Below are 24,544 nucleotides of genomic sequence, written 5' to 3'. Positions count from 1 at the left end.
TGTAGACCTCTATGGATGATTACTTTATTCCCTTCACTGCCCTAGACCACCTGGGGTTCTTACATTAATTGCCCTAGCCCACTAGGGATATTTACTTAACCCCTTCACTACCCTAGACCGCCAGTGGTACTGGAAACAACCCTCCTCACTGTCTCAGACAATCAGATATACTGACATTAACCCCCTCACAACCTTAGACCGCCATGGATGCTGACAATAATACCGTCCCAGGAATATGGCCCCTGACCGTAAGTGATTCTGACATTACACTCCTCACAGCCATAGATCACTAGGTATACTTACATTACAGTTTCTCTGCCCCGGGCTATATATTCAATTCAGTTCAATTCAAAGAAGCTTTATTGGCAGGACCAAATAAACATTAGTTTTGCCAAGCATGTGTCCAGTAGGGAATAGGGAGTAGGGACTGTGAGGATAATGGGTGGGGACTGAAGGAATGATGGATGGGGTACAGGGTGGGGTGGAGATATATATATCACTACTTTAGAACTATTTATCGTGCTGCTCTATGCTAGTATTTATTTGATGGGATTCTGTGCTGCCTGGTTTAAAGGGAACAATGCCCAATTTAACAAGTCCCTAACTGGCCCACACCCTATCTAGAATAAGATAAAGGATACACTGTTCTTGTTCTCAAGACCACGGAAACCAAGGAAACAGCACAGCAGAAGTCTGAACAAAGCATAAGGTGCTAGAGGGTTGTCAGTTCTCAAGTTTGACAATAGCTACCAAAAGAATAGTAAATTCCATTCTTTTTTCTTTCCCAAGAAAGGCATACAAATTGCATGAAGTGTGTCTGCTCCCATTGTTTGTACTGGTTTCCAACCATACTGAATTTAGATTGTAATCCCGCAAGGAATGGGGATTGATAAAAAAATGTCTGTATAGCACGGTGCAATATGTCAGTGCTATATAAGAAACCTAAATTAAACATATGAGAGATTTACTAATAAAATGTTACATGATGACACCTGACGACATAAACTGCATAAAAAATATGGGCTTTTATTGAGTAGCACATGATCTACAAAAAATATTACGCATTCACATGACTGTATGATGTCTCCAGTGCTAAACATGACCCATGGACACTGCTCTGCTTATGGGCTGAGGTCAGCAACAAGATCAAGAAGTCAGACACAGAGCTAGCACACACACCTAACTAAGCAAAGCTACAACTGACACTGGACAACAGACAGCAACCCAGCTAAATAGCTTGCAAATAATGAAAGACAGGAGGCACCTGGGGAAATGCCTGCAGGCTAGACCAAACTGTGCAAGAGGACTGTCAATCAAAATGCTGACAGCCCAGCATGCCCCAGGATCAGATTGGATGACTGGACCATCACTCACAAAACCAAAATTCCCGCACACAATAGATCCCATAGGGCGACTTAGCTATCACTCAAGGAGTCCATAGGTCACAGTCAGATATGAAACGTGGACATTACCTTTACAAAAGAATTAAATGTCTACCTTCAGTATGCCCCATCCTTCTCTTCCCAACATTATCTGATGGGTGAGATTTAAAGGTCCCCATACGCATTGGACAGTACCTCCAAAAACAGCAAGTGGAGGCGATTTTAGTTTAATGTGTATGAGAATCTTAAGAATTTTCGTAAATAAAAAAAATGCAATTACAATCAAGGTGATTTTCTTTTGGTTTGATTGCAATTAACACATTTGCAGATTATAGATGAATAGAGACTGATGAGCCAAAAGAACTGCAGGCATGTAAGACTACAGTACATCAATACAAATAAGATCAAAGAAGGATACAGCAGTGTGCCTGAAGACAAAGATGCTGAGCATACATCCATATAACTGATCAAGGGTTGTATTCCCTCTGGGATTTCTCATGTCAGTGTGTTTTGTGCCCACATTATCAGTATACAAACTGTTTACTTTATCTCCTGTCATGAGTGATGTAAAGCCATCAAGTCTGTTTACTTGTACTGTGTTTCTTCTGGTTCTGAGTGGGTGTATGTTTACATACATCTCTCATCGGGGTCTGCCTAGGACTTATTCCTTTTTATACTTATGATATATATGGGTTGTATGACATGTCTGTCTCTTCAAGAAACAGCACCAATTTTGTCTATAAGGGAGTCAAGTATTGCAGCTCCGACATAAAGAGGACCTGTCAATTGCTATAAATATGTAAAAAAAAAAATTTATAAACTGGTATAAATCCCACGTTCTCCTGAATCTGACGTTATTCTTCTTTTGTTTTTGTACCTCTCTGTTCCTCAGATATGGTCTCCTCTTCCCGCTATCTAATCTATTTAGGCAACTGGGTGTGACCCTCAAGAAGACACTCACAGAGAAGAGTTGATGACCACGCCCCTTTGGCTAACAATATTAGATATACAGTAGATACTTGAAATAGAAGGCCATGTCTCAGGAATATAGGGGTGTAGAAACAAAAGAAAAACAATTCCAGATTCAGAAGAACACCGGCATTTACACCAGGTGAATTACATATTTATGACAAGTGACAGGTTGGCTTTAAGTGAACTAGTTGAGATTTTTATTAACACTTAATGTTGCACATAAATATGTAGCTAAAAAAGAAGCAATAGGCTGCAACAGAGAAAATTGATGCATCTAATATATGGAGAGAATATGCTCATATTAATTGTACATCAAAGTAGTTAAGAGAAAATGAAAAGGCAAAACAAAGCTCTATTACACAGAAGTAAAAGGTAAAGGTCCCGCTACACACATCAATGTCCCAGCAATTCCACCAACGATCCGACATGGATGGGATCGCTGGGACATAGTTAGCTGATCGCTGGTGAGCTGTCACATAGACAGACCCACCAGCGATCAGGACCAGCGAGCAAGCTGGTATCCAATGTAAACAGCGGGTATCTAAGAGCCGCACGGCTCCTAGATATGGAGCGCCCTCGGGTGCGTGAGCGCGGCACAGGGCCGTGGGGTACTCGGTACCGGGCCCGTCGACTTCAATGGGGGATGGTGACACGGCGGCCCCGACCCGGTCCGTGGCCCTGGGGCGTCCATTAAATAATAAAATAGAGGGGAAAGTTGTTTGTGATGTTGTTAGATGTGGTAAAAATGAAGATAAAGTTTATAGATGATTAAATACCTGACGCCACCTGTGGTATTCTGGTCAGAGGTGACCAGCGCTGCGGTGTCGTTCCCCTGAGACTGTTGATGTGGCGCAGCTGAGGTGAAAATAGCTCTCCACAGGTAGAGCAATAGTCCCAGGGCAAAGATGTTTGATTAATAGTTAAGATGGCTGTGAACGTTGGGGTGCAGAGAACTGAGAGAGGGACACAGAGAGGTGCAGCTTCTTTACCTTTTACTGGCAATTGGTTGCAATCCGGAGTACCACATACAGGTAATGGGATAAGTCCAGCTCGCCTGGAGGCATTCGTGGGATCCACCTTGCCAGGTGGGGGTTTAGGACCTTCCTTCTGCGCTTTGTGTGTGGGTCTCCGCTGTTTATAACTATGCTGTGACCCTCAGTTGCGTGATGGTTTCACTAACCTGTATGGCTGTCAGCATGAGCCTATTCCATGGGTACCGTCCTTTTCACCGTCAGCCCCGGGCTCCTTATCTGCTGCCGTGCCCTCAGTTGTGCAATGTCGCACAGAAATTTACAATCCCCTGTACTTTCAGATTCGGCGATCAGGACATACAGCTCCTGACACCAAGGACTCTGACGTCCCTTTTCTCTCTATTAGCGCTTCACACTGGGGGCTGCTATATGCAGTTTTTTAGCTTCCCCAGAGCCTCTCCGTCTCTGCTCATGTCCGTTCCCTCTTCATAGATCAGCTCCCTGTCTTGAACTCCTCACAGATCAGCTCCTTCTCATGAACTGACTGGACCTTCCAGAAAGATCTTTTTACCTCACGTTTAACTGTCCTGTCCTTTCCTCTCAGCTCACAGCTGCTCTCATTTTCATGACAACTCCCTCAGCTCACTTCTAGCTGACTCACCAACCCCCTCTGCTGGCCAGAATTTATAAGGCAGCTCCCTTTTCTGACCTGCAGCAGGAATTGTGCTTTAATCTATGTTACCTGGCATGGGGGTCCCCTTTCTGCCTCAAAGCATGACTTCATCTCATAGAGGGAGGCAATGTCACTGTGACAACCAGACTCTGGGGTGTCACAGATACCCGCTGTTTACCCTGGAAACCAGCGTGCACGCTGGTTTCCAAGGTAAACAGCGGGTAACTAAGAGCCACGCGGCTCTTAGTTACCCGCTGTTTACGTTGGATACCAGCTCCCAGCGTCGCTGATTGTTGCTCTCCCGCTGCCACACGCAGCGATGCGTGCTGGCCAGCGGGAGACCAACAATAAAAAACAGCCCAGGGCGATCCTGCACGATCAGCGATACCCGGTGGGGGGGTGGTCGCTGATGCGTGCCACACACAGCGAGATCGCTAGCGAGATCGCTGTGGCGTCACAAAATCAGCGATCTCGCTAGCGATCTCGCTGTGGGTGATGGGGCCTTAACACAAAGCTCAATTACACAGACCGAAAAGGTAAAACAAATCTCTATTACACAGAAGTAAAAGGTAACACAAAGCTCTATTACACAGAAGTAAAAGGCAACACAAAACTCTATTACACGGACATAAAAGGTAACACAAAGCTTTATTACACAGAAGTAAAAGGTAACACAAAGCTCTATTACACAAAGGTAAAAGGTAACGCAAGGCTCTATTAGGCAGACGGAAAAGGCAACACAAAGCTCTATTACACAGAAGTAAAAGGTAAAACAAAGCTCTATTACACAGAAGTAAAAGGTAACACAAAGCTCTATTACACAGAGGTAAAAGGTAACACAAAGCTCTATTACACAGAAGTAAAAGGTAACACAAAGCTCTATTACACAGAAGTAAAAGGTAACACAAAGCTCTATTACACAGAAGTAAAAGGTAACACAAGGCTCTATTACACAGAAGTAAAAGGTTATACAAAGTTCTATAACACAGAAGTAAAAGGTAAAACAAAGCTCTATTACACAAAGGTAAAAGGTAACACAAGGCTCTATTAGGCAGACGGAAAAGCCAACACAAAGCTCTATTACACAGAAGTAAAAGGTAAAACAAAGCTCTATTACACAGAAGTAAAAGGTAAAACAAAGCTCTATTACACAGAAGTAAAAGGTAACACAAAGCTCTATTACACAGAAGTAAAAGGTAACACAAAGCTCTATTACACAGAAGTAAAAGGTAACACAAAGCTCTATAACACAGAAGTAAAAGGTTATACAAAGTTCTATAACACAGAAGTAAAAGGTAACACAAAGCTCTATTACACAGAAGTAAAAGGTATCACAGAGCTCTATTACATAGAAGTAAAAGACAGCACAAAGCTCTATTACACAGAGGTAAAAGGTAACACAACACTAAATCATGGATACGTTTTGGAGAAAGCCAGGATTGGGCCCTGACGGTCACCTGGATCCATGGAGATGTTCAGAGAAACCAGGCTGTGACCCTCCGGTCAACTAGCTTTGTACATCAATGGACTGTCATCTTCCTAAGCTTGTCGCTACCTTCTCTCTGTGCATGCCATAAATGGGGTAGTCGACCCTGGAAGATGAAGCCAGGTTGTGACCCTCCATTTAACTGGCCTTGTGCCGGAATGGACTGTAATCTTCCTACGCTTGTCGTTATCTCCTCTCTGTGAGTGTGCCACAGGTTGGGTAGTCGACCCTGGAAGCTATGAAGTCAGCTCTTATACAGCTCTTATACCGACTTCTTAGTAGAAGGGTGTGACTCTATAATTTGCATCATCTTGGGTTATTTTGCTGGGACTGTTCTACGTGTTAACTGCCTGTTTGTGGTTCAATAAAGTATTGCCACACTGTTTTACCCTCACCCTGTGTTGTCTGAATAGCATTTTGCTCACGTTAAAGGGAGAGTGGGCGAGCGGTGGGACAATCCCTGGTCCATGCGGTTTGGCTAGCGAACCAGGGCACTCGCAGACTGGTGACTTCTTCTGTGCTTTGGGGCGGGCCTCAGGGGGGGTCTTCTTCTGCTCTGGCCCCTCCACCTACTTACTGTGTTTCTACAGGTCACTGATTATTCAGTGACCTGCCCCCGTTTTGAAACTTTGCGCATCCTCCATTGGGAAGCACCGTAGAAGCACAGGAGGCAAGGCGGAGGGCCTGGAGCAGAAGAGGACCCAACACCCCAGACCAGCCCCGATGCACAGAAGAAGCCATCAGAAGAAAACTTAAAACCATGATTAAAAAAGAACCAATGATCGGATTCCTTTAACAAAGGCATCAATTCAATCAGTGTAATAGCGCCATTATGGCCAAACCTTTACTTTATAGTGGTAAGGCAAATAAATAAATCTATTCCCTGTACATTTGGACTACCACAAATATTTACCATATGCATTTGTGTAATTTATATCCTGGCCGCTGCATTCACACACATCCACCGCCCTGGCATTAACTCTCTACACTCCATCCATATTGGCCCCTCACTCCTTTCCTCTCCTATGTATAGCACTCATGCTGTTTTCACATTGCTACACAGCACAGATCCATTCAGTCCCACCATTCAACATCAGAGACGCTCTCACAAATCACTTAACCATCTGCTCACTCTTTCTATCCTCCTTCTCCTAGTCGCAGGAGACATTGCTACCAACCCTGGTCCCCCCTGTTATAGAAAGTCAAACCCCCCAACTGCTACACTCAGAAACCCCTCTAATCTTATTAATATTCCCTGCATGCCATCTGTTTCTCTTAATTGTGCCCTTTGGAATTCTCGCTCAGTGTGTAACAAACTCGCCATCATTCATGACTTTTTCCTTTCTAATTCTCTTAACCTTCTGGCTCTTACTGAAACCTGGATCCAGCAGTCAGACACTACCGCTGCTGCTGCTCTTTCATATGGTGGACTACACATCTCTCATACCCCAAGATTAGACAATAGAGCAGGTGGAGGCGTTGGTCTGCTCCTATCACCAAAATGTACCTTTCAGGTTATCCCTCAAGTATTCTCACTTGTCTTCCCTTCTTTTGAGGTCCATGCCGTCAGACTCTACACCCCCTTCTCCATGCGAGTGGCGGTGGTGTATCCTCCTCCCGGCCCCTCCCATCAGTTCCTGGATCATTTTGCTACTTGGCTTCCACATTTTCTCTCCTGTGACATCCCTACCCTCATCATGGGCGATTTCAACATCCCCATTGCTCTTCCTCTCTCCCCATCTGCTACTCACCTTTTATCTCTAACCTCCTTGTTTGGCCTTTTGAAGCTTACTAATTCTCCAACGCATGAAGACGGAAACTCCCTCGACTTGGTCTTCTCTCGGCTTTGTGCAGTGGATGATTTTGCAAACTCCCCTCTCCCGCTCTCTGACCACAACCTTCTTTCATTCTCTATCAAGAACTGCCAGGCTGCTCAGGTCACCCCCACTGTCCATATTTATAGAAACATACAGGCCATTAACACCCAGAAACTTATGAAGAACTTGCAGTCTTCATTGGCCCCTATCTCCTCCCTCTCATGTCCTGATTCTGCATTGAAGCATTACAATGAAACACTTCAAAGTGCCCTGGATGAATTTGCACCTCCTACACATAGAACACCACAACACAGACGGCGGCAACCCTGGCACACCCTGAAAACACGTTTCCTGCAGCGGTGCTCCAGGTGCGCCTAACGTCTGTGGAGAAAATCCAACCTACCCGAAGATTTCATCCATTATAAGTTTATGCTTCGAACATACAACACTGCCCTTCACCTCTCAAAACAAACCTATATCAACACCCTTATCACCTCACTGTCCAATAACCCTAAACATCTCTTTGACACTTTTCATTCTCTACTCAACCCAAGAATACAGGCCCCAACCACGGAGCTTCGAGCTGACGATCTGTCCAGTTACTTCAAAGAAAAAATTGACCAGATCCGACAGGAAACTATCTCCCAATCACCTCATACCATGCACTGTCCTCCCTCCCCCACTGCATCTAAATCACTCTCTGATTTTGAACCAGTCACAGAAGAAGAAGTAAGCAGACTCCTTGCATCTTCTCGCCCAACCACTTGCACCAGTGACCCATTTCCGTCACATATCCTCCAGTCCCTTTGCCCTGCTGTCACCCCTCACCTAACTAAAATATTTAACCTCTCTCTCTCTTCTGGTATCTTTCCCTCCTCATTTAAGCATGCCATCATACATCCACTACTTAAAAAACCATCCCTCGACCAAAACTGTGCCGCTAACTATAGACCTGTCTCTAATCTTCCCTTCATCTCTAAATTCCTGGAACGAGTGGTCCACTCCCGTCTTATCCGCTATCTCTTTGATAACTCTCTTCTCGACCCTCTCCAATCTGGTTTCCGCTCTTTACACTCTACTGAAACTGCCCTCACTACAGTCTCTAATGATCTACTAACAGCTAAATCAAATGGTCATTACTCCATGCTAATTCTCTTGGATCTCTCTGCAGCATACGACACTGTGGATCATCAGCTCCTCCTCACTATGCTCTATTCCATTGGCCTCAAGGACGCCGTTCTCTCCTGGTTCTCCTCCTATCTCTCTGACCGCTCCTTTACTGTATCTTTTGCTGGCTCCTCCTCCTCTCATCTTCCCCTTACTGTTGGGGTTCCTCAAGGATCAGTCCTAGGTCCCCTCCTCTTCTCTTTGTACACGGCCCTATTGGTCAAACAATCAGTAGATTTGGTTTCCATTACCATCTCTATGCTGATGACACCCAATTATACGCTTCTTCTCCTGACATCACGCCAGCCTTTCTAGAAAACACCGGCGATTGTCTAAACGCTATGTCTAACATCATGTCCTCACTATATCTGAAACTGAACCTGTCAAAGACTGAACTCCCTGTGTTTCCTCCCGCTACTAATGTACCTACACCCGACATTGCCATTTCCGTGTGTGGTTCCACTATTACTCCCAAGCAACATGCCCGTTGTCTTGGGGTCATACTTGACTCCGAGTTTTCCTTTGTCCCCCACATACGATCACTGGCTCGCTCTTGTTATCTGCACCTCAAAAACATTTCTAGAATTCGACCTTTTCTTACTTTTGACTCCGCAAAAACTCTTACTGTTTCTCTTATTCATTCTCGTCTCGACTATTGTAACTCTCTTCTAATCGGTCTCCCTCTTACCAAACTCTCCCCCCTCCAATCTGTCTTGAATGCTGCTGCCAGGATCATATTCCTCGCCAATTGTTACGCCGATGCCTCTACCTTGTGCCAGTCATTACACTGGCTACCCATCCACTCCAGAATCCAGTACAAACTTATTACCCTCACCCACAAAGCTCTCCATGGCTCAGCACCACCCTACATCTCCTCCCTTGTTTCAGTATACCACCCTACCCATGCCCTCCGTTCTGCTGATGACCAGAGGTTAGCATCCACAACAATCAGAACCTCCCACTCCCGTCTCCAAGACTATACACGTGCTGCGCCAATTCTTTGGAATGCACTTCCCAGGTCAATACGATTGGTCCCCAATCCCCACAATTTTAAGCGTGATCTGAAAACTCATTTATTCAGACTGGCCTATCGCCTCAACACATTAACCTAATCTATCCCTGCGTGGCACAGCCAAAAGTTTTACCATAACCAGGTTCCCTGCATCATGTTCCCACATACTTTATGCATCCATTAGCCCTCTGTGTCTGTACTGTTACACACTTAACATTATGGCTGGTCCATACAATCAGGGAACCTGTTACCACCCACCTTTCGTGTCTACCTCTTTCCTCATAGACTGTAAGCTTGCGAGCAGGACCCTCATTCCTCTTGGTATCTGTTATGATCTATGTGATTATTGTTATGCTGTAATGTCTATTGTCTGTACAAGTCCCCTCTGAAATGTAAAGTGCTGCGGAATATGTTGGCGCTATAGAAATAAAATTTATTATTATTATTATTATTATTATAGTGATAAATCCTACTGACAGATTCCCTTTAAGAAGTGTAGGTCAACTTCCTGTTGTGAAACTGCTTCACATGTCACAAGTTTTGCAACCTTTGGCATTACGTAGTGCAAAGTAGGCACAGCTTCAGCAAGAGGGTATGTGGCCGAAATGGCCAGCAAACCTATAATATTTTTATGCCACAAAATTGGCATAAATTACAACAGTAATATAATACAGTACCTGACTAGACAGCAGCTATTCAGGGACTGACTAAAGGGATTGTCCAGGCTTAGGGTTCAAGTCTGCATTCACTATATGTGACTGAAGACTTGTGAATCCTCACAGCACGCACTGTGCATGCTATCAGGATTCTCCAGTGCCGGAACCAGGAGCGGGGAGTCGAGTGACTACGAGTATGTGATTTGCATATTTCCGGCCACATTCCAGATAGACGTGTACAGCCTCGCTCAATTCACTTGTATTGAGCAAAACCAGGCACGTCTAGTTGGCATGTGACCGCATGTAGGCAAATCACAGTGCAGTTAAGCACTTACCGGCTCCCGGCAAAGGAGAGTCCTGACATCACACACTGTGTGCATTGTGAGGATTTGCAAGCCTGCAGTCACATAGAATAACTGCAGACTTGAGCCCCGAGCTTGGACAACGCTTTAATGGATTTGGTGCATCTTACTCAAGATCACTCTTTGTCAACACTGGCATGTAAAACGCCGGTCTTAATGAATTCTGTGACAATTCTTACATACACACCATGCAACACAATTGCGTTTTTAGGATTTTTTCTGTCTCGTGGGACAGGGAGATGTAACCTAGCGAAAAGGGAATATATGTAATTCCTGCCACGAAGTAATCCAATTAAAATGGTTTTATTTACATTGACCCAATGGCTAGCTGCCAACATTTCTAGGTGATATATACAACTAAAATGATTATGTAAAGTTAAGACAAATATGTTTAAGGATTTGCCAAGTGTATCAAACCACACAAGCTATCAAACTTTGACTCATTTTAAGACTGCTAACATCATGCAATTTTCAAAAATCTGCCACAATGTTGCCTGTGTCACGCTACAAACATGACTTTGTGCCAAGCCTACAGATGAGAAGAGGCACCAGGAATACTGGCAAGTAGGAGGCATCTCGCGGGGTTTCAGTCCACTGGCTGCGGACTACTGAATTGGCCATGTAAATCGTTTTGCTCAAGTCTATACCGGACATGTTTGGTTCAGTAAATTCTTGTACTCCCTGTGAAATAACAACATTCGAGGTTCTGTTGTACAACTCTTTATTGTGCCGTTCCTTTGTTACTCCTCCTGTATATGTCTGAAAACATTGACAACTACATACTACCATCGCTCTCGTTAAATACAGAATGACCCTGCACTTGCTGACACTCTCAGCATGAATTCAGACAGTATCACAGAAAATAGCCAACTGATCCATTAACAAGATGAATAGTAACACTTAATTTTCAATTATTTCACACGTATACAGAAGAAATGGCAAAAATAGAGTTCTAAGAAAAGATTTTTCAGCACTGAGATTTCATAAGAAATGCAAGTATTTACTAGTAGTGCGGATAGGTCGGGAGGGCTGAGGAGTCCTAGTTAAGCAAAAAAATATTATTTCGCCCATAGCAGAATATCCTTTGTGACTCAATATTTATTATTAAAAAGACAAGTAAAACATTTTCATAGCAAGATGGAAATATCCACAATCATACGTTCCCATGTTTGTTACTATATCTAGAGAATTATAGCAAGGCTTCTTACCTGGGGCTTCGGTTGGACATGAATGAACTTGGCAGACCTGTCCACTTTCTGGTTTTGTAGACTGATCACATCCCTGGCTTAATTCTTCCCCTTGGTAACATTTCACTTCTCTAAGCTGGTGTCCTGCTCCACAGGTCTTACTGCACTGTATATAAAAAAAAAGTATGTGCACATAACAAAATATATTCTTCTTTAAATACAGTTTGAGTTTTAATATTACCAGGACTGTGAACCCCCTGAAGAAGCCACATTTAGCGATGGAACACATGTTGATCTCTTGCCCCCTAATTCCCACTATTCATGTTGGTATGGGTGATATATTTTGACTTCTTCCATATATTTACTACCATGTTTCTCCCATTACTATAGAGTATATTTAGCCAATACATTATACAGTCATGGCCAAAAGTCTTGGCACCCTTGACATTGTTCCAGAAAATGAAGTAGGTATTTCTCCCAGAAAATTATTACAATTACAAGTTTTGTTATACACATGTTTATTTCCATTGTGTGTACTGGAACAACACAAAAAAAAACAGAGAAAAATGCAAATTGGACATAATTTCACATGAAACCCCTAAACTAGTCTCGACAAAATTGTTGGCAGCTTTCCAAAATTGTGGGTAAACCTCTTTGCTTTAAGCATGTGATGCTCGTTCAAACTCACCACTGTCAAGTAACAGGTGTGGGCAATGTGAAAATTACACATGAAACCAGATAAAAAGGGGAGAAACTGACTCAATCTTTGCACATTGTGTCTGTGTGCGCCACAGTAAACATGGAGAACAGAAAGAGGAGAAGAGAACTATTTGAGGAGTTGAGAACCAAAATTGTTGAAAAATATCAACAATCTCAAAGTTACAAGTCCATCTCCAGAGATCTTGATGCCATTGATCCCTATGGAATCCTGCATAACTAGCGATACTCTATTTTTTTAATGTATGTTATTTTTTTGCTAATAAAAATTCTATATTTTAGTCTAATACACTCTTTGATTCCCTTTTTGCTTTAATCAGCCTGATGGGATTTTTTTGTGTCTATAGTATTTCTCAGAGTTGTGACTTAAGCCCCCCGTCACACATATTTTTGTGACGCAATAGCGATCTCACCAGCGAGATTGCTGTGTGTGACACCTATCAGCGACCGGCCCCCCTGCCGGTATCGCTGATCGTTGTTGGAAAGCCCTGGACATTTTTTTGATCGTTGGTCTCCCGCTGGCCAGCACGCATCGCTGAGTGGGACAGGCGGGAGACCAGCGATCAGCGCGCAGTTGGAGCGCCCTCACACGCCAGGGCAGTGGGGTACTCGGTACTGGGCCGGTTGCTCTTCTCAACGGGAGTTGTCACGGCAGCGGTGACCCGGTCCGTGGCCCTGGGGCTCCATGGTAAAAGGGGTTGCTTCAGTGTGCTTATGGTGGTGAAAGTTTATAAGTGATTTGTGACGCCACCTGTGGTGTTCGGCAATGAAGATGTTAAGCCGACGCTGCAGACAGATCCTCTGGGACAGATGGTGGGGTGCAGCAGTGATGTTATAGCCCTCCACAGGCAGGGCTGTAGTCCCAGGGCAGTGTAGGTGAAGTGACACGTAGATGGTGTAGTGTCAGGCGCAGGGGATGTAGTAGTGCTGAGTAGGTTGATGCAGGAATAAGTGGAGGACACCAGGGCATGTAGTTCCAAAGCTTTACTCACAGTCTGCTGTGGTACAGGTGCCCGCATCCGTGCCGTGTCCTCCAGGTCAGGAGCTCAGTCAACCTCCAGGCAAGATGAAGTACTTCCTTCCAACACTCCGCCAACATGTGCCTTTTCTGAACATCTCCTCTTATAGCGCCTTTGAAATGAAGTAATCCAGCACTGAGTTACACTGGAGTTCCTCCTGTCCGATGTTCTTATGAACTCTACTTGTACGGCAGACAGCTGTAGCCTGCTTCGGGGACTCCTTGCTACTAAGTCCCGGCTCACTATCGTTGCTGTTGTGCCCCCAAGTCTGGTGTGGGAATAAAGTGGTCACTACTTCTATTCATCTGGTGTCTGCTGCAGGGCCATTAGTATCCATACAACCTCGGGGACCGGACCCCGGCCTTGCGCTGTGAACTTGGGAAGGGTTCTCCTCTAACCCTAATACTTAGTCCTCCTTTTCTCCTTACGTTCCGTACAATCCTTTCTTTCATATGGAGAATCAGGCTTTCGTTCTAGTGTCTCTTCCCTATGCCAGCGGACCCAGATCACTGAGGTCGGCTGCAGCACTACCTTCATCCATCCCTCTCAGGGGATCTTCTCTCTCTCACTTCCCTGTCAGACTGACTGACTGACTCCTAAACTCTTCCCGCTCTTTTGAGTGCAAACTAAACTCCACCCGCCTCCCAGCACGCTTCGTGTTCCAAGCAGGGAGCCACCAAAGGGTGCTTTGCTACACTACTATGTTGTGTGGGATGCAGGTGTTGGAGCGTGGTCAGGTGTCTCCACCTTACTTGGATGGTGGGATACCACACCTGAGGAGGAGGTGCAGTACCTCTGTGGCGACTGAACCCTCAGGGGCGCCACACTGGTAACTAAGCGCGCGGTGCTTAGAAACCCTCTGTGTACCTTAGTTACCAGCGTGCTGATGCAGGGAGCTGGTAACTAAGGTACACATCAGGTTTCTAAGTGACGCGCGCTGCTTAGAAACCCGATGTGTACCTTAGTTACCAGCTCCCTGCATCAGCGCGCTGGTAACTAACGTACACAGCGACGCGCCCGCTCGGCGTCGCTGGTGGCTGGTGAAGCTGCCTGTGTGACAGCTCACCAGCGATCATGTAGCGACTCACCAGCGATCCTGACAAGTTGATATCGTTGTCGGGATCGCTGGTGAGTCGCTATGTGTGACGGGGCCCTTACTTCTTATTCCATTGTGTAGGGAATTTTAGTTTCTAATGTGATGTAGAGAGGTTGCTTTCTGCAAGGAATAATATAAGCGGCACTGGCAGCACATATCATATTTAAAGTGGGATAAATTATGGGATTTGAGTAAATTTGCAAAGACATTTCTGCAACTGTTCTATTTATTTGAATGCGGCATGAATAAAATCTAAAGTTCTGAAACAAATCTGCAGTGTTAAAGCAGATTTGTGTAATTACAGTCGTTATTCCGTCCCCAAGTATTTGCATTACGGGGGAGAATCACCAGATGTGAGCTACTGACCCCAATCCTGCTTTACTTACATCTCTAGCAGGTGCTACTAGGGAAGAGATTAAGCTTACGTATGTGCACTAGAGCACCTGGTCAGGATCTGTATGTTAGGTCTAAAAATCCTTACACATGTAGAAAATATGTGTATTTCTAAGAGCAGAAAGGTGGTCTATTTTTGTAGAAGAGGGTAGCTGTAATTTTTTCTCCACGGCAAAATTAAACGTGGTTTCTATGAAGCTTTCATGGCACCAGATGCTGCCATACATCTTGGATAGAGATTTAGATCGACATTTCTTGACAAAGTGTACTTTTTTTCAGGAATGCTTGGCACTAGTGATGAGCAAACGTGCTGGGATAGGAAGTTATCCGAGCACAATCGTGTGCTAACCGAGTGACTTCAGCGTGCTCAAATAGTATATTCAAGTCCTCGCGGCTGCATGTCTCGCAGCTGTTCGACAGCCACAACACATGCACAGATTGTCTAACAAGCGGGCAATCCCTCTATGTGTCAAACAGCCGTGAGACATGCAGCCGCGGGAACTCGAACATATTTTTCAAGCACGCTGAAGACACTCGGTTATCACCTTATCCCAGCACGTTCGCTCGTCACTACTTGGCATCTTAAGGGTAATGAGGTCTACATTGGGTAGTAAGTTGTCATGGCTTGTTTCCAAAATGGTGTTTCACTTGACCCATTGTTAACTTTGTAGAAATGCATAAGATTTTAAGAAATCTAGTAGAAATTTGACAAGTGCTATTATGGAAAGAGTAACTAAACTTTTTTTTTACATTTTTTTTTATAATTTTGTTCCACATGGAAAGTTTTCAAACTTTGCAAATCACTTTATTAGGAGAGTATTCCTGTAAAAAATGGCACACAAGTGTCAGGCAAACAAACTACGCAGGGGTGTGGAAGCCATTTAAATGCAATTTGTAACTCCATTAATAAAGTGATTTGCAAACTTTCATGACTATCTATGCTGGACAAAATTATTTAAAAAAAAATGAAAGTTTAGTTACTCTCTAAAACGCAGCAAATTTATATTATAGAACAAAGAAAGACTGCAAGTTCTCCCTCATTTCTGTGAGTTTATATATACAGTTGTGGCCTAAAGTATTGACACCCCTGCAATTCTGTCAGATAATACTCAGTTTCTTCCTGAAAATGATTGCAAACACAAATTCTTTGGTATTATTATCTTCATTTAATTTGTCTAAAATGAAAAAATACAAAAGAGAATGAAGCAAAAAGCAAAACATTGATCATTTCACACAAAACTCCAAAAATGGGCCAGACAAAAGTACTGGCACCCTCAGCCTAATATTTGGTTGCACAACCTTTAGCCAAAATAACTGCGACCAACCGCTTCCGGTAACCATCAATGCGTTTCTTACAATGCTCTGCTGGAATTTTAGACCATTGTTCTTTGGCAAACTGCTCCAGGTCCCTGATATTTGAAGGGCGCCTTCTCCAAACTGCCATTTTTAGATCTCTCCACAGGTGTTCTATGAGATTCAGGTCTGGACTAATGAGTCATTGCTGGCCACCTTAGAAGTCTCCAGTGCTTTCTCTCAAACCATTTTCCAGTGCTTTTTGAAGTGTGTTTTGGGTCATTGTCCTGCTGGAAGACCCATGAGCTCTGAGGGAGACCTAGCTTTCTCACACTGGGCCCTACATTATGCTACAAAATTTGTTGGTAGTCTTCTGACTTCATATGCCATGCACACGGTCAAGCAGTCCAGTGCCAGAGGCAGCAAAGCAACCCCAAAACATCAGGGAACCACCGCCATGTTTGACTGTAGGGACCGTGTTCTTTTCTTTGAATGCCTCTTTTTTCTCCTGTAAACTCTATGTTGATGCCTTTGCCCAAAAAGCTCTACTTTTGTCTCATCTGACCAGAGAACATTCTTCTAAAACGTTTTAGGCTTTTTCAGGTAAGTTTTGGCAAACTCCAGCCTGGCTTTTTTATGTCTCGGGGTAAGAAGTGGGGTCTTCCTGGGTCTCCTACCATACAGTCCCTTTTCATTCAGACGCCGACGGATAGTACGGGTTGACACTGTTGTACCCTCGGACTGCAGGGCAGCTTGAACTTGTTTGGATGTTAGTCGAGCTTCTTTATCCAACATCCGCACAATCTTGCGTTGAAATCTCTTGTCAATTTTTCTTTTCCGTCCACATCTAGGGAGGTTAGCCACAGTGCCATGGGTTTTAAACTTCTTGATGACACTGCGCACGGTAGACACAGGAACATTCAGGTCTTTGGAGATGGACTTGTAGCCTTGAGATTGCTCATGCTTCCTCACAATTTGGTTTCTCAAGTCCTCAGACAGTTCTTTGGTCTTCTTTCTTTTCTCCATGCTCAATGTGGTACACACAAGGACACAGGACAGAGGTTGAGTCAACTTTAATCCATGTCAACTGGCTGCAAGTGTGATTTAGTTATTGCCAACACCTGTTAGGTGCCACAGGTAAGTTACAGGTGCTGTTAATTACACAAATTAGAGAAGCATCACATGATTTTTCAAACAGTGCCAATACTTTAGTCCACCCTCTTTTTTATGTTTGGTGTGGAATTATATCCAATTTGGCTTTAGGACAATTCTTTTTGTGTTTTTTTATTTAAGACAAATTAAATGAAGATAATAATACCAAAGAATTTGTGTTTGCAATCATTTTCAGGAAGAAACTGAGTATTATCTGACAGAATTGCAGGGGTGTCAATACTTTTGGCCACAACTGTATAGATGCTATTAAAATACAAATCAAACAATCCCCGATCATCTATAACATTAAGACCACTGGCACGTGAAATGAATGCCATAATTTATCTTGTGACAATGGCAAGGGGTGACATTTTGGACACAACTGAACAACTAGTTCTTGAAGTTTAGGAAAGCAGGAAAATAGACAAGCATAAGGACCACAGTGACTTTAACAAGGATCAAATTTTTAGTGATGGCTAGATGATTGGATCAAACAACTCCAAAATTTCAGGTCTCGAGAGCTCCTCCTGGTTCAGTGGTTAGTACTTACCAAAAGTAATCCAAAGAAGGACAGATAGGAAAGCAATATCAGGGTTCCGGGTTCCCAAGGTTTACTGACGCATTTAGGGATTGAACACTAACCCATTTGGGCCGATTCTACAGCTTGCAGTGTTTTTGGTTGAGTAGGTGCTGATCAGTCAGAGCCCTGCTCCACTGCTACATTGGTCAAATTCCTGAGATCAGGAGATCAGGAGCTGATCAAGCATCTCATTTAGGCTACACCTTACAATTTAGAGAACTTAAAATTTCTATTGCCAATGTCTTAGTTCCACTTGCCATAAGGCACCTTCAAAGTTTTTGTGGTGTGCCTATCTCAACAGTTCAGAGGTGTCTTGGTACCAAATTGAGATATTGAGATCTGCACAATATTAGGGGGGGTAGTTTTATTGTAAGGCTGAGTTCACACGTGGCGTTTTTTTCGCGTTTCCGCGGCGGTTTTAACCGCGCGATTTTGCTGCGAAAACGCGAAAAATAAGCATCCCATGCATTCCTATGGGATTCCGCAATGCTGTGCTAATGCTGCGGTTTTTACCGCGGCGGAATCGCTTCGCGATAAAAACCGCAGCATGCTCATTAATTTGCGGAATCGCGGCGATCCCGCACCCATAGGAATGCATTGTTCCGCTTATTTCCCGCATGTGGCTGTGCACACCATGCGGAAAGTAAGCAGAACAATTGCGGATGGTACCCACGGTCCGGAGGAGAGGAGACTGTCCTCCGGGCTTTGGGTACCATATCCCTGTAAAAAATAGAATTTAAAAATAAAAAATATTGTTATTCTCACCCTCCGGCGTCCCGCGCAGCCTTCCCGCTTCTCTTCACGCTCTCGTTCCCAGTAGTCCTTTGCGAAAATGCTCGCGATGACGTCCCTTCTCGCGGGATCGCGAAGTCTCGCGGTCATTCGCGCGACGTCATCGCGAATTACCGCGAGACGTCGCGATCCCGCGAGAACTGACGTCATCGCGGGCATTTTCGCAAAGGATTACTGGGAACAGATGCGCGGGACGTCGGAGGGTGAGAATAACACTATTTTTTATTTTTTTTTTACATTCTATCTTTTACTACTGATACTGCATAGGCGGCCTCAGTAGTAAAAAGTTGGTCACACTCGTCAAACACTATGTTTGACGAGTGTGACCAACCTGTCAATCAGTTCTCCAAGCGATGCTCCAGATCGCTTGGAAAACGCTAGCATTTTGCAAGCTAAATACGCTTGCAAAATGCTAGTTTTTCCGTGGGAAAATCGCGGGAATTTAAAATGCGATTTTCCCGCGGACTGGAATTCCGGAATTCTCGCGGTAATTTCCGCGAGAGTTCCGGTACGTGTGCACTTAGCCTAAGGGTTGTGTTCGGTGTAAATAAATCAAACAAAGCAAAGTAGGAAACTGTCACAATCCATGTTTGGATTGTGGCAGATCTTACATATAACTTTCTTTTCTTCAAGCCTCTGGCTTAATGTTAATTTTGCCCCTGGTGGCCGCCAATATTATTACAACCTTAGTGGCTGCTAATGGTTTTTGCTCCCCGGTTGCTGCTGGGGTTACTACAACCTTGGTTGCTGCTAATGGTTTGCCCCCGGTAGCCGCTGGGGTTACTACATATGTAAATTAGCCAGCAGGTGTTAACCCCCCTCCTACCTATAAAAAGGTGTCAGATGCTCTGAATCAATGTCGGTGATATTGTTCATTCCCCAACCAACCTTGAAGGAGAGAGGACCTATTGGGAGCAGTGCTTTGCAGCTCATCCAGAGCTTTGGTGTAGCAGCTGTTCAGGTGGAAGCTGTATCCGGGTGCCGTACTCTGTTGCTTGGAGCATTTGCAGCAGAGCAAAGCTAACTTGTGTGTTTTCCCTGTTTGTTGTCTTCCCTAATGTTATATTAGTTCAGCGGTGGGACTAGTGTCTGCACTAACCAGTTCCCTAGTAAGGGATAGGTGCAGGGCCAGTGAGGGATTCAGGTATCCTGGTCGGCGACAGGTGAAGAGCCTGTATAGGGAACGTTAGGAGTGTTCAGGGCCACTACCTCAGGGGAGTGCAGGAGGTCTCCACATCCCCGTTCCCTATTGCAGGGCCCACCGTTGTAACTGTGTCCACAGTATTCCCTTGTCTGTCTTGTCGTTTTAGTTACTGACCTGCGGGTCGCTTCACACAGGACAGGTCTACGCGACAGAAACAAAGTAAGAAGACACAGTATGCACCCCTAGTACTGCAATAACACTGACCGGCCCCCATTCTGTTGTCGTCCAGTGATGATCACAGGGTGGGCCCAGGCATGTCTTCTCACTTGGAGGCTTAACACTTTCATCACACTGATTGGATTCTGCCGAGCATTTTACGTCCCTTTTCATTGCTCCCTCAGTTCCGCAGCCTGCAGAGCACTGAACAAATAGGAGAAACATATTTTATGATGAGGTGCGAAGAAAAGGGTAACCCTCAAGAAAGTGATGAAATTAAGGCTGAAAATTCCAAACATATTAATCATATTAAGAGTGTGAGTTAGTGGCCAAAAGGAAAAGCATTAACAAGAAAAAAATAACTTCTAAATTGCTCATCTACCATGTTTCCAGCTATCGTGCCAACTTAGTGACCAAAGAAGAAAGAGGTCGTCTCACCAACCCTTTTCATTTCGCACTGACTTTCTTAAAGGGACTGCACATTTAGGTATTCAAGTCTTTTCTTTCGGGATTAAAGCATCAATCACCACTAGAGTTGTATGTAAGGTCCTAAACATACCTCTGACCAATCTGAGAACTCCCACTGAGGTCCACATGGTTTATTCTTGCATACTTTCTTCTGGGGTGGTCTTTGGAGCTGTGCACCTTCACATTGTTCATCATATACAGAACTGTCTAGACCTGGCGCAAGCATCTTCCAACAACGTACAGAGCGCACTTGGACTCCTTGACCACAGGTTCGCGAGCACTCGCTCCAACCACTTGACTCCCATCTCCAAGGAATAATAAGAGAACAGAATATAAGGCAAGAAGACAAGCATTCACTGTTGATAGAAGTAAAGCACACTTTATAAACCAAAGAACTACATCTGGGTTTCACAGCTAGACAGCTCCACTACAATTGAAAGGAAACTTGGGTTATCACTATGGTGGAGTCCGGTGTCATACTCGAGGCAGAAGGAAGATTAGAAACTGAGAAAATGGAAAGTGAGATAGAAGAGAAGAAACCGATAAGGTTGAATGACTTTGTCCAATTGCTCTAATGTCAATCAATCATCATAAACAAAGACCTTTTTTGGTGCCGTGTTATCCAATTGAAAGAAGATCAATGCTCTCAGTAAGAAAAACAAAACTATAATATTGTAGATATGATACCTTTTAATAGCTCAAAAAAAGACATAAGTAACATAATTGATTTTATTTTTACTAGCCATTAAAAAGAATCAGATCTATAAGACTATAATTTGGTTTCAATCATGCCAGTACATTTGTGTTCAATCAGCTTACTATTTCATTTGGTCTTCATTGTATAAGCTGTATAAAATCAATTTACCAAAAATGTTTTGGTGAATGGACCATGAATGTAACTCACCTGTCCTCGGTTCCAAGCGTGGCCAGCCAGTCCTGTCTTCTGCCGATGTGTTATGATGATGTACTCCGCTCACATCATTTTACATCCAACTAGTTGGGGTTTCCTGCTGCTGCACTGCATCACAACTGCAAACTCTGCTATTCGGGTCTTCATGTTTCGAAATGTAGAAACAGTACATGAAACCCCACTGTCCAACTCTGTATTCAATGGTTCCAGTACGGCTACATCATGCCCCGCTGTACAATTCTGCAATTTTGTGGTTCCAGCACTCCTCCATTACAAATTCAACTCCCCTACATCGGTCCCTTATTGCTGTCTCAACATTGTTAAAACATTGTGCCGTGTCTGCTACATTGAGATTCCATAGCATATTCTGCTCTACTACACTGAATCCTCATTGATGGGTGAACTCTGCTTTGACACTCCAAACTGGTAAAAATCACCAAAATTATTTTTAAAAGATAAACAAAAATTTTAATAAAGTTGACGCGTTTCTGGCATGGTAGTTGTGCCCTTAGTCATACCTGTTTGGAGGGCCGAAACAAGTCCTTCTCCTGTTATGAATAGGTCACCGAAGAGGATGGCAGAAATAGGGAGGCCACGAGGAAACCAGAAAGGTTGGTCACTTAGCAGATTGCAGACCCCTAGTCCTAACAACACAACTAACAGTAGCCGTCGGAGAGACAAGATGAGGTACAAACACAGGCAGAAAATAGACTGAGCAAATGATGGGGCCCAAACTGTCTGAATAGGACAGGAAAGGAAAGACACTGTCTCAAATCACGCAAAAACCCTAAAAAATCCAACACGACTGATGTACAAAAACACTGAGTTCTCACGACCTCTCTCCCACTATATCAGCATTCTGGTGTGAACTGGCAGCAAAGAAAAAGAGACTAATATAACAGGGGACTGAACAAACTGACACAAGCTGTAACATATGGAGTGGGGTCCAGCACAGCCCCAGCAAGGAGCATGCTGAACCCTCACAGCAAAGAAGAAAGAGGCAAAAACAGATCAGATGCAAAGGGTTAGCAAAAGCACAACTTAACTGAAAAATGCAGGATCAGGCAGGAGACAGCAGACCTCAAGATGCACAAGAAGAACTAATCACCAGCAACCACTGAAGGAAGCCTGCTCACTTATATTCTCCCAATCAGTAACCCCTGATTTCCAATCATCGTCGTCAGGTGGCAGACTTTCAACCCGGCCAGTTCCACTACCCACAGTAACCACCATTGGGAGCCCCGACTCAGAAGTCAGATCCAGAGAATTCACAACATTCTCCTTCTCCCACTACGGTTATGCTCATCAGCAGGACAGGCACACAACAGTGGCATCTAACCTCAGTGTAATCAGCCTACTATGTGGAAGCTCCCAAGATCTCTCTCCCATCTCTCAACATTGCTTCATCTCTGTTTGAACTCAGCTCTACTACACCATTTCCTCTTCTACGAGTCAACTTTTCTACATCGCTAGTTCACCTCAGCTGTTCCATTTCAGCTACTCCTCTTGCCATTGTTCCATCTTTGCCACATCTCTAGTTGTTCCAACTAAATTGTCTTGCTGCACCAGGGTCATCTGTCTGTGCTGCTTTAGAGCTACTCTTCCAGACCAAGGGCTTTGAGGATCCACCTCTACAGATGAGACTTGAATTTCCAGGAAATATTAACAGGCAGCCCAATGTTCCATGATGGGATGTTAACATTGTAAATGCTCTGTCTAGTACCAGCATCCTCCAGTTTACTGATCCATCAGCTTCGAGCTCCAAGTTATTTGAACCTTGTGACTTTCATGTGTAACTACACTATTATTTTTCTTAGCAAAGTGAAAAATATGATTTATTTTTCATACATAAACTTTATTTAATCCAAAGTGAATGACAAAGTACAGTGTGCCCTTCTCCCATACCTTGGCATACAATCTCGCCCTGCACAGAATTCCTGAGTAGGTTCTGGCCTCATCACCGGGTCACAATGTGACTCATCTACTTCCCTTCCATCATAACGGATGCATAAAGCATATGTAGAACTGAGACCTGCAAAAAAAAGTAATGCAAACTGTTTCACATGTACAGTAGAAATCAATTAAGTGTAGGGTATAGAATAGCCTGTACATTAGTCAGTAATGTCTAACAGTGCATCAATATTGTGTATAATCATACATATTGTATGCGCAGTAGAAGAAAAACTACTGGCAGAGCGAAAAGTACATTGTACATTTGTAAGATAAAAAAAAAATCTCCTCACCCCCAAATTCAGGCTTAGGGCAATTAGAAGTTTTTTCCTTGGTGATTCCAATGTATGTGTTTTATACCAAGGAAACTCATTTCAATAAAGAATGAATCCAACATTACCTGAGCTGCAAGTGGAGCTGCACGGTGAATAGGCAGAAACCTTCCAACGATACATATCGGCCCGGCTGACGTCATGACTTGATATTAAATCACTGCAATTAAAAATATAGAGAGAGGTCAGACCAGGTACGGGATAGGGCTGAAATTCAGTCCTGGCATTTGAAATCACACAGGCCCATGTTGTCCCCATCCCTAAGCACCAGATGGGATATATTATTAATATTATCCTGGATAGAGGAAAAGAAGATTTAGGGTATGTGCACACGGAGTTTTTTGGGTGTGCAGATTTTGTAGTAAAAACCGCAGATAAATCCGCAGGACTAAAGTCCTGTGGTTTATCTGCGGTTTTACACCTCATAATGGATGAAGTGTGAAACTGCAGCGTTTCTGCACTAAAGAATTGACATGCTGCGGATTGTAAACCGCAACAAAACCGCGCGGAAAAATCCGCAGCATGTGCAGAGCGTTTTCCAGTTTACCATTGAAAACAATGGTACTTTACAACGCACCAAAATCTGCTGCGGACCAGCAGCTGCAGAAACGCTGCGGATCCGCAGCAGAATCCGCGTGCACATAGCCTTACTACAAGACCAATATTTCTAATGATACTCGTGGCCTGCTGGGGTAAGTGACAGAGTCAGCGACTTTGTTCTCCGTTATAACTCTTAACCAATAGCGTAGCTACCGGGGGGGCAGAGGGGGCGGTAGCCCCGGGCCCCGAGCTCTGAG

General features: G+C 44.0%; 1 protein-coding gene across 1 annotated transcript in view; it reads right to left on the bottom strand.

Annotated features, from left to right (window-relative positions):
• The window catches only part of LOC141085795 (ADAMTS-like protein 2), a 90,971-nt gene that overhangs the window by 10,521 nt on the left and 55,906 nt on the right, over positions 1-24,544 (bottom strand). The window contains exons 11-15 of the mRNA XM_073571363.1: positions 23,816-23,907; positions 23,371-23,497; positions 20,647-20,860; positions 20,136-20,291; positions 11,707-11,851 (exon numbers count right to left, since the gene is read on the bottom strand). Of these exons, the coding sequence (XP_073427464.1) occupies positions 11,707-11,851; positions 20,136-20,291; positions 20,647-20,860; positions 23,371-23,497; positions 23,816-23,907 (734 nt within the window). The remainder of the gene's footprint in view (positions 1-11,706; positions 11,852-20,135; positions 20,292-20,646; positions 20,861-23,370; positions 23,498-23,815; positions 23,908-24,544) is intronic.

Source organism: Dendrobates tinctorius, unplaced genomic scaffold (assembly GCF_039654945.1).
Source record: "Dendrobates tinctorius isolate UK_male_01 unplaced genomic scaffold, ASM3965494v1 ptg000029l, whole genome shotgun sequence".
NCBI lineage: Eukaryota > Metazoa > Chordata > Amphibia > Anura > Dendrobatidae > Dendrobates > Dendrobates tinctorius.
This window is presented reverse-complemented; position numbering and strand designations above follow the sequence as displayed.